At 36.4% G+C, this 12,018-nt stretch overlaps 1 protein-coding gene across 1 annotated transcript in view; it reads right to left on the reverse strand.

Moving 5' to 3' along the window:
• The window catches only part of LOC124356543 (KIF-binding protein), a 40,852-nt gene that overhangs the window by 13,322 nt on the left and 15,512 nt on the right, over nucleotides 1-12,018 (reverse strand). Inside the window, exons 4-8 of the mRNA XM_046807606.1 lie at nucleotides 11,763-11,935; nucleotides 10,051-10,199; nucleotides 8,545-8,785; nucleotides 5,798-5,951; nucleotides 4,038-4,144 (exon numbers count right to left, since the gene is read on the reverse strand). Of these exons, the coding sequence (XP_046663562.1) occupies nucleotides 4,038-4,144; nucleotides 5,798-5,951; nucleotides 8,545-8,785; nucleotides 10,051-10,199; nucleotides 11,763-11,935 (824 nt within the window). The remainder of the gene's footprint in view (nucleotides 1-4,037; nucleotides 4,145-5,797; nucleotides 5,952-8,544; nucleotides 8,786-10,050; nucleotides 10,200-11,762; nucleotides 11,936-12,018) is intronic.

Raw genomic sequence — 12,018 nt, forward strand, 5'->3', positions numbered from 1 at the left:
TATTGTTAATTACACCAATGCTAACTGATGATGGGCAATATACATCATTGGTAGCCAATGGATTAACACATTCAGTCTTCCACCTGCAAGAGCACAACGGAACCCGAATGGGAAGGCAATCTGCCTGTTATTGTTAATTACACCAATGCTAACTGATGATGGGCAATATACATCATTGGTAGCCAATGGATTAACACATTCAGTCTTCCACCTGCAAGAGCACAACGGAACCCGAATGGGAAGACAATCTGCCTGTTATTGTTAATTACACCAATGCTAACTGATGATGGGCAATATACATCATTGGTAGCCAATGGATTAACACATTCAGTCTTCCACCTGCAAGAGCACAACGGAACCCGAATGGGAAGACAATCTGCCTGTTATTGTTAATTACACCAATGCTAACTGATGATGGGCAATATACATCATTGGTAGCCAATGGATTAACACATTCAGTCTTCCACCTGCAAGAGCACAACGGAACCCAAATGGGAAGGCAATCTGCCTGTTATTGTTAATTACACCAATGCTAACTGATGATGGGCAATATACATCATTGGTAGCCAATGGATTAACACATTCAGTCTTCCACCTGCAAGAGCACAACGGAACCCAAATGGGAAGGCAATCTGCCTGTTATTGTTAATTACACCAATGCTAACTGATGATGGGCAATATACATCATTGGTAGCCAATGGATTAACACATTCAGTCTTCCACCTGCAAGAGCACAACGGAACCCAAATGGGAAGGCAATCTGCCTGTTATTGTTAATTACACCAATGCTAACTGATGATGGGCAATATACATCATTGGTAGCCAATGGATTAACACATTCAGTCTTCCACCTGCAAGAGCACAACGGAACCCGAATGGGAAGGCAATCTGCCTGTTATTGTTAATTACACCAATGCTAACTGATGATGGGCAATACACATCATTGGTAGCCAATGGATTAACACATTGTGTTCCACCTGCAAGAGCACAACGGAACCCGAATGGGAAGGCAATCTGCCTGTTATTGTTAATTACACCAATGCTAACTGATGATGGGCAATATACATCATTGGTAGCCAATGGATTAACACATTCAGTCTTCGACCTGCAAGAGCAGAACGGAACCCGAATGGGAAGACAATCTGCCTGTTATTGTTAATTACACCAATGCTAACTGATGATGGGCAATATACATCATTGGTAGCCAATGGATTAACAAATTCAGTCTTCCACCTGCAAGAGCACAACGGAACCCAAATGGGAAGGCAATCTGCCTGTTATTGTTAATTACACCAATGCTAACTGATGATGGGCAATATACATCATTGGTAGCCAATGGATTAACACATTCAGTCTTCCACCTGCAAGAGCACAACGGAACCCAAATGGGAAGGCAATCTGCCTGTTATTGTTAATTACACCAATGCTAACTGATGATGGGCAATACACATCATTGGTAGCCAATGGATTAACACATTCAGTCTTCCACCTGCAAGAGCACAACGGAACCCGAATGGGAAGGCAATCTGCCTGTTATTGTTAACTACGCCAACGCTAACTGATGATGGGCAATATCCATCACTGGTAGTCAATAGATTAACACATTCAGTCTTCCACCTGCAAGAGCACAACGGAACCCAAATGGGAAGGCAATCTGCCTGTTTTTGTCAATTACACCAATGCTAACTGATGATGGGCAATACACATCATTGGTAGCCAATGGATTAACACATTGTGTTCCACCTGCAAGAGCACAACGGAACCCGAATGGGAAGGCAATCTGCCTGTTATTGTTAATTACACCAATGCTAACTGATGATGGGCAATATACATCATTGGTAGCCAATGGATTAACACATTCAGTCTTCGACCTGCAAGGGCACAACGGAACCCGAATGGGAAGGCAATATGCCTGTTATTGTTAATTACACCAATGCTAACTGATGATGGGCAATACACATCATTGGTAGCCAATGGATTAACACATTCAGTCTTCCACCTGCAAGAGCACAACGGAACCCGAATGGGAAGACAATCTGCCTGTTATTGTTAATTACACCAATGCTAACTGATGATGGGCAATATACATCATTGGTAGCCAATGGATTAACACATTCAGTCTTCCACCTGCAAGAGCACAACGGAACCCAAATGGGTAGGCAGTCTGCCTGTTATTGTTAATTACACCAATGCTAACTGATGATGGGCAATATACATCATTGGTAGCCAATGGATTAACACATTCAGTCTTCCACCTGCAAGAGCACAACGGAACCCGAATGGGAAGGCAATCTGCCTGTTATTGTTAACTACGCCAACGCTAACTGATGATGGGCAATATACATCATTAGTAGTCAATAGATTAACACATTCAGTCTTCTACCTGCAAGAGCACAATGGAACCCGAATGGGAAGGCAATCTGCCTGTTATTGTTAACTACGCCAACGCTAACTGATGATGGGCAATATACATCATTGGTAGCCAATGGTTTAACACATTCAGTCTTCCACCTGCAAGAGCACAACGGAACCTGAATGGGAAGGCAATCCAGCAGATGGTATTTATAACATCTGAACAGAAATCAAAACTGCATTTCCAAACATTTTGGGTGCTACTTTTGATTATATATGATCTAATCTTTGATCGGATGTTTCATTTGATTGATATGATGATATTTTTATTAAAACTGATCATCTCTTAGAAACTTATAATCAAAATAAAGTTTTACACACAAAACACAATATTTTGCCTCACCACCAACCGTAATGTTGTTGTAAGTTACCCTGTGTTACCATTTATTCTATATAATGTTGATTCCAGGTTTTATTCTATTTAAAATTACTACAGAAAAAGTATATCTACAAAAAAGTATCTACACTGTATGAATATAAATAATAAAATTTCTTAAACGCATCTCAGGAGATTTCACTGAAAGCAAATTACACTTGTGGTGTTGAAGATTACCCTTGAAGCAAGAATGATACCGATGGAGTTGAACTACATAAAAGAGCTTTAATCCTTCAGGTCATTCTCTCTTCTTCGTTGGTTTGCCCTCTATCAAGTAGTGACAGTTATTCTAGTGTCCGGTTTTGTACACAATTAAAGTGTATAGCATTGAGGAACTGAGCATTCTAGCACAAAGTACTTTATTAGAAGCCTCAAGCTGGTTTAAAAACAATGGTTTCCATCTGAATGTATCTAAAACTAAAAATATCCCATTCAGTTTACGAAAATTTGTAAACTCTCAAAGCAAAAACAAAAACTCTCTAATCATGCTAAATTCTTGGGAATCTTTATTGAGAGAAATTTAAATTGGGATGCCCATATTAATTATCTTTCAACTGAGTTGTCTAGAACAATTTATCTTCTCAGACGGCTTACATTCTGTGTTAATACAAATTATGTGAGAACAGCTTATTTAGCCTCTTTTCAATCCATTATAAGGTATGGACTAGTAGTGTGGGGCAATACAAGTAAGATTAATAACATTCTTATCCTTCAAAAAAAGTCTATAAGAATTATTACTAACTCACAGCCACTTGAACATTGTAAACCTCTTTTTACCGTTTTTAAATTCAGATCATAATAAACCTGTATCTCTTTGATCTTTCAAAATCCTCAATTAGTAAAGCCTAGCAGTATAAAACACTCCCACAATACCAGGAATAAAAATACTGCATCTATTAATTTTAATAGATTGAGCAAAACTCTTGAAAGCCATTCTGTTATTGCACTGAGAGTATACAACCATTTGTTACCCATTTTATGCACTGGACGAGTTCTTCCGATTAAAAAACATTTTATTTTAAATTTCCCAATGCCACTGGCTGTATTTCAGTATTGTGGTTTATGTTTGCATAACATAAGATATAACTAATCCAAGATTTATGACTGACTTGGCTATATTTATAATGAAAGCTGTAATGAGACTTTGTCAATGATCTTTATTTTATGGCAATAAAAAATGTTGATTGATTGTATTCACTTCTAAATGCTATTAAATAGAATCACTAAAACTAAGTAAGTTTTCACTTACTTATGATCCCTGAGTGTGTCCAGGAACTTGTTGTAAGCTGCTATTGCCTGTTCAGCCAAGTGATTCACCTTTTGTAGTGCATGGGCAGACGGTGTATCTGAGTTTGCCTGAAACAAACAATTTTCTTTCGATTATTGGAGTACAGAAAGATCCACATCAGCCTTAATCGTTGAAAAGTTGAGAATTTTCAAATCTATTTTGTAGATTTGTAATAACGTCTACCTCCAATACTAAAAAATAGTGGGTAGGGAGGACTCTCGAAAATGTTAAGTGATATTATTACATAAAGGAATGGAATTATAAAATTTAACATGTATGACTAGATTTTCTAAACAGTGACCAAAATCTATTTCATATCAAAATAAACAGCAAAAGGTATAACAGTATAATTTAAAATCAGTATTTCTTAATAAAACACATGTTTTATCAGATTTCAGTTGTCACACAGTTCTTAATATTCTCCACAGGCATGATCCATCTCAAATAGAAGGTCTTGATGAGCCAACATCACCAAGAGAACTGATATCTAACCATTATTTACCATTAGAACAGATAAATGCTATGTTGGAGGAAGTTAATTTAGATGCCTCCAATTTACAACTTTTTTTTCAGCAGGTGTTAGACAATGGAGTTCCTGTAAAAGTTTTTACCCCCACCCTTCCGAACAAAGTGAGAGTTTGTATAATAAGTAATATACAAATATATAAATCAATACCCGTTCAGGGAAATAATGAGAACAACTCACTCTGCTCGGTATATGCAACTGGAAATTCCTTATTACACCAAAGAGCTGAGCAGACATCAATTTAGTTATTCAGGTTGAAAATGTTTCAATAACTTGATTTTAGCGTATGGAAATGAAATTATTCATAATCACAATTTTTTATATAATGATTAAGCTGAAAATAGTGTAATGTTTGTGAAATTGAATTTTCTCTTTTTTCTGTTGGGTGAAAAATTAATGGTGGTGGAAGATAAAAATGGACGACTGCAAAATAACTCAAAACTTGTAACATGTTAATTGTCAACCACTTTTCAATTTATATATTTAAAACAGTAATAAGGCCAAAATTGAACATAGGGCATCCCGACCTTGAATTCTCGTTATTCTGAGGCAGATTTTCAATAATTTGTTGATATGTAACAGTAAACTCCAACAGCTTTCTGTAACCTATCCGAAGTTTCTGTTACATATTTAACAAATTCAGAGATGCTGAGATTTTGTTTCTCTTAGGTCTGTGACCAAATAAGGCTCTTACCTCTTCATAATTTTTTAAGTCTAGGCCATTAAAATTTTAAAAACATTAACATATTATGTTATTAAAAAAATTATGTATAAGAGGTAACTCTAACACTCTATAATTGTTTTGAATTGTTTCCACTTTTCTTTTCAACAAGCATATTTTAATTGATACGAAAAAATGTGAAGAGATTAGTTTGTTAATAATAAGAGTTAATTAACATTATTTTACCTCCCATTTCTTATTTTTTTTAATTTTTATTACAATCTTAGCAGTGGCTGTTAATGGAAATAAAGGGTGACTATCTACAAGCATATTATAATAATGATTTTAGAATTTTCAGCAGAGTAATGTGCACTATTACATCAGAAAAATTCATAAATATATTGCTAAAATATTTATATGGTAACATATTAGTAGAGATATTTTTTAAACTTGAAGTGAAATCTGACTAAATGTTTTTATTACATAATTCCACTTTAATTAATTAGAAGTTACACAGAATAATTGTAAATCTACCTCCAGTTTTGACAGTTTGATGTCCACCATGGCCGTGTACGTTTCTCCGAGCTCGAACCACAGCTCCTGACAAGTAGTCAAGAAATATGTCGGGTTCAACTCCTTGACTACTCCTTCCAGCAAGTCCACTCGACGTTTGTGCATCTTGCACTGCCTGTCATTGCGAGATACTCATTTAAGATTGATGAAGACAGTTATATGTATATAATTTTTTGTAGAGACCAGAGTTATTGGTAATTTATAACAACAGAACAACTGATTTTCAATTACTTTTATTTTGTAATACTATTTTATGTTACAACTGTATAGAAAAGTATTTGACAATATTTAAGTTCCAAACAGTTTTGCTAGCTTCAAATTTGCATTTCATATCTCCTTTCTGTCCTTCTGGAATGGTAACATCTCCGAATACGAGGCATATCCAGAGAGTAAGTGTACTGAGGTTCTCAATCCAGAAGGATTTTTTTCCCCAACATGTTGGCTACACTGCAGAGTAGCCTGATTTCTCCCCTCTGCAACGAGTCAAGTTCGAGGTCAGTATGTTGAGAACTGTCAATGCAACAATGTTTCATAAAAAATGTCAATCCAATCATTTGGAAGGGAAAAACTCTGGTTGAAGTTTATACTGAGGTAAAAACTGTATATGGGGATAAAGCTATGAATCGTACTAGTGTGTTCAGATAGTGTCACATTCATCTTTGCATGATGATCAGAGGAGAGGAGGACCTTCAATTGTGACTGAAATTCTGGAAAAAAAATTGAAAATGCACCTGTAATGATTACAGATTGACTGTGGATGAACTTTCTGTGATATTTTTACAAATCTCCAGATCTCTGCTGCATGAAACCATCACAGAAACCCTCGGATATCAGAAAATATCCGTGAGGTGGGTCCCAAAAGTTTAAAGAGCAACACAATTTTCTGCTTTGTATCCTTGGTGGAAGTAAGTTGGTTTTAATGGAAAAGACATTTTTTGTATACTTCCACATTTAATTTATTAATATTAAAAATATTAATATTAATATTTAATTTATTAATAAATAAGAGCAACACAAGTTAAATCGATTAGAGGTCGGGCCAGAGATTTTGAGATGCTCTATCATTTGAAAATATGCAGTTGTTACCTCATTATAAACCTAATCTGGAGTTCTTCCCTTCCAAGCAGAGAAATAACAGATGAAACCGCGTATTTCCAAAAAATCAAGTATTGCACCATTGTACCCCTACAATACCCCATACACCGATTAGAACTATCCGAGCAGAGTCCTCATTATTCAGCTCCCAAAATCTATAACAAATTGTCTCCAAATGTAAAGCGTGAGAATTCCATAAATGCATTTAAAACTTCCCTAAATGCTACCTCATTGACCGGGCATGCTATTCAGTTGATGAATTCTTAAGGGACTAACAATTGTTATGAGTACTTACTATTGAATTTTTAGACTAAGCTTTGCACAGTATATAACTATTTCTTAATTGGTTTAGTTTAGTTTATTTTTAAATATTGGCAATTCACATGTTTATCTATGGCCATGCTGAAAATTATAAACCTATGTGAAGCTGATAATAAATAAATAAACTTTGCACTTGGCGGTTTATTGGATTGACATTTTTCAAGAAACATACTGTTGCATTAACAGTTTTCAACGTGCCGACCTTGAACTGGTCTCGTTGTGGAGGAGAGGAATCAGACTACATGGCAGTGTAGCCAACATACAAAAAAATCCTTCTGGCCTTGAGAACCTATTGTTGCATTAACAGTTTTCAACGTGCTGACCTTGAACTGGCCTCGTTGTGGAGGAGAGGAATCAAACTACATGGTAGTGTAGCCAACATGCAAAAAATCCTTCTGGCCTTGAGAACCTATTGTATTAACAGTTTTCAACGTGCTGACCTTGAACTGGTCTCGTTGTGGAGGAGAGGAATCAGACTACATGGTAGTGTAGCCAACATGCAAAAAAATCCTTCTGGCCTTGAGAACCTATTGTTGCATTAACAGTTTTCAACGTGCCGACCTTGAACTGGTCTCGTTGTGGAGGAGAGGAATCAGACTACATGGCAGTGTAGCCAACATGCAAAAAAATCTTTCTGGCCTTGAGAACCTAACTATATCAACTGTACCAATATCCATCTATCTGAAGTTTATAGCTGCAAGTGGCACTGTTCACAGACAGAGCTACATGCTGCAGAATATCTCTGCTTCTTGACAAGTCTATGCAAATAAAATAGCTCTTGATGTACGAAAATAAAGTGTTTTTTTTTTTTTTTTTTTAATATTCATTAATACACACTATTCATTATAAATATAGCTATCTAAACTATGTAATATTCAGAAAAACTGTTCTAACAGTTTAGACTCAAGATTTAGCAGAAAAATCAGTTACTCTTAGCAGACAAATGGTAAATTAACCCACTATAAACGAAACTCTTTAACGCTCAATTTTCTGTGGTGAAATATACTTGCTGCCAGTTGTCAATAGTAGTATTTTATGATAAAAACCGATTTATTGATACATTTTGAGAGCCTCATAGTGCTCCAAACATTGGGATTTGATATTAATGGCCTTTTATGTTGAGGTTTAATACATGGTAATTATTACAACAGTATTCTATTTTTATGTCAGTTAGGCAATATTATCGTTGTTCATAGATAATTAATGAAAGCTGCTGTGAATCAAAAGTAGATATTGTAGCACCAATAAAGACTTTATATCTACTGCAGTGTGAGTTGATCAACAAAACTAACCTCTCCTCATCGTCCTCAAAGAACACCAGGTTCCGGTAGAGCTCGCTATAGTCCTGGATGATACGGACATGATCGGAGGCGTGGTCGTCTAGTGTGTAGTACAGTTTGGCCTGGCCGAGCCACTGCTGACAGTTGAGGAACACGGTGCGAGCGTCGTCGTATGTCAGCACGAAACTGTCAGTCACCTGGTCCTCGTACACCGACAACTCCAGCAAAGAGAACTGCAGCCCTGACAACTCCCCTACATACAACAGGAAGGCTGTGAAATATCTATTTTCATAATGTCCTTAGTTAAATACCAACTAGTGAAAAAAATTTCTTTTTTTTTATGCATTACAAAACATTTATACACATGCGAGGACACAAATGTATGGTAGGTATCTTGTCTAAATACATTTAATCTAATTAAGTTACAATAATTTGTTAGTTACAGTTAATAAATGATTGCTGCTTTCAGTACTGGGAACACATCATATGCTGTGCAACAAGGGAGCAAGAGTTGTAACATCACACAGCAAGTTGATACAAGCAAGGGACGACTCCTTATGTCCACTGTACATGATCGGAAGTGTGGGCAGGTGTCATGAGGACCAGAAGGTATAGTAAATACAGCTGGGAGTCCAGCGCTTAGGTTTGCTAGCATGTACTGCACAGTGTCGGGTGCGGCGGTCATGGTTGTGGCCGGAGTCACTCTCCTCGACCTGCTCGCCGTTGAGAGAATGATAATCTTTCGCCTTGCCTACAAGAAGGGGCGAAAAGAACCATCGGGAACAGTGAGGAGAGAAACAACACAAGTTTGGTGGGATTAGGGTATCGATGGTCGGACCTTTCATTTCGAATGCCTGGATGAACCGTGGCCACAGTTACTTTACGAAGTACCTTCACCGGATGGGGAAGATCGTATCACCTCGGTGTGCGTAATGCCCGGAGGACGATGATGATGCTCATCATTCGTTCTTCATGTGTGGACTTTCCACCGAGCACAGAAGAACTCTTGTCACCAATATCGGCGATGTTTCTGCAGAAACCATGGTGGGAATAATGCCACAAAGCGAGGATACATGGAAGGTTGTTTCTGCGTTCGTCCAAGTTGTCCTTTGTGTGTAATGAGGAGAGGGTTTGTCTGATTGACCTTTAGGCTCTGTAGAGTGCAAGACATGCGGCTAGGCATAAAGTAATCCTGAAACAGGTTCCCGGCCTGGATCCCCATGGTAGGGGGTTTACTGGGTTTTCCCTTTGTTGAATGGGGCGAGTCTCACACTCTCTGCATTAATGCATTCCTACTACATTAAAAATTCATATTCATAAAATAGTTTATAATTTCAGTTTACTGGTGACGTGAAAACAAATATGCATTGGGTTTTACCACCAAGATATTTGCCTTTATCCATGATAATATATATACAATACATCATACCCTATTCATTCCTGCTGTTCTGCCTTCTCGAGGGCTTAACAATTCTCTGTTGACAAACAACAACTGCTGGATAAGTAGGCCTACATTACCTGGAGGTCGTAGTCTCTGTGGGGTGGCATCGCCAGATTGACCCTCCTCTGCTTCCATGAGTCTGTCCCGGGATGTAGACAGCAGAACTATACCATACTTGGCCCAGCAGCGTGCCACGTCCGCCCCTCGGTGCTTCAGCCGTTCTTTTCTGAGGGCAGTAGTCTATATACTAAAACATCTTTCACAATCTGCCACAAAGGTAGCATCATCTATGTTACTCACGTTTCATTACAATAATTACTAAATAAACTTTTGTGAAATTGAATGCAACAGTTCCCTAAACACAACAATGTGAATAGTTGATTTATCTTTATTGAATGGTTATAGTAAAAATCTCTTTCACAGATCTCAACCAGAAACACAGTTTTCCCATGGTAATAGAACAATAATTAACTTAGTGTTTCAAAGAAAAATATAACAAACAGTAAAATAAGTGATTTATCTTTGATTTGTAAATTTTGCATAATTTCTAGCTCTTTTTGATTTCACAGTTTATGATTACTAAAGTAAATTAAATGTTTTTTACATGAAATATATTGTATTAATTCACACAAACTTTTAGCTGTAATGCAACAATGTAATATTCTAGGAGTATAGAGCCAACTTGCACTGCATAAACACACATCCGTCTTCTTAAAATTATTGAGGATTATTTCTTTGAAATTAAATTATATAAATGAGGGCTTCTATCCCCTAATGTCCTTTGCACAAATGCATTATTATCAAATTTCTGTTCTGATAACCTGCTCAAATTTTGTGTTGACTAACTTCACAGTTTGCTAAAAAGTTGCTTTAAAGGATCCAAGTCTAAAATTGACAGAAACAATTTTGTGAAGGCCGAGAGTCGATGGAAAATGAGAGTTGAATACGTAGACCATGGAATGCAAAGAACCACATTTCTGCAGGGAAAGTTCTTGCTGTTTTTTAGGAATAAAAAAGGTATACTGCTCCTTGATTTTTTCTATAACCAGTATACAATTAATGCTACATACTATTGAAAACTGCTTGATTTTTAGAAACTCGCCTATTGGTAAAAAAAAGGTGAGATATATCTATTCAAAAAGCAATACGGTTCCATTAAAGCGTATGCCCACACACAACTGCATTGATTGAAGAAAAAATGGACCACATTCACTGGGAAAAAAAGTTAAAGATGCGTCCTACAGTCTCTATCTGTTTCCATGTGACCAACATGTTTCGGCAACTCAAGCAGCCAATTTGACGATGATGATAGCATTAAAACTTACACTTTGGTGAGAAAAATGTTTCAATAAAAGAGGAGATTGAGTAGAAAAATAACATGTGTTCAAAATTGTATTTGCCAGTGTTCTAAGCAGAAAGTGTTTAATATTTCACTCAAACTTGTAGAATGTGAACAAGCTTGCATAAATAATAACTAAGAAATTTGATTATTATAAGTTATCCTGTATAAAGGATAAATATATACCTGAAGTACTGTAGAGCCTTGTCAGAGATAAACAAAACCATCTATCAAAGTGAACTGATTATGTAGAGTTTATATTTTAATTTATTTATAATATAGTCTTAAAATGCACTGATTCTTGTAATTTATACAATAAAATTGAGGTGTACCTTTTCAATTATGATTGATATAATAACCCCATAAAATTAATTATATTTTATCTGTCCTTACAAAGAAACAAATCATATATTATTATATAATAGAGAATATTCTAAACTAAACACTTACTTTGCTTCTAGTTCCTCTTCAGAGCACTCAATGGTTTGTAGTTCCTGATCGTGCTTGTCAAGCACATAAGACGCAGCTGACAGGTGGTGACGTGCTTGACGAAAGGCGTTTTGTTCCATGAAGAACTGTGCTAGAGTTGCTGAATTCAGGGCCCATTCGATCATGTCATAATCCTTGATATAATAACAAACTGTCTTACAAATTACAACATAAATTTATGCAATTGAAAATTGATGCAATGTTTTGTAACAAAACA

The sequence above is a fragment of the Homalodisca vitripennis genome, chromosome 3 (genome assembly GCF_021130785.1).
Source record: "Homalodisca vitripennis isolate AUS2020 chromosome 3, UT_GWSS_2.1, whole genome shotgun sequence".
NCBI lineage: Eukaryota > Metazoa > Arthropoda > Insecta > Hemiptera > Cicadellidae > Homalodisca > Homalodisca vitripennis.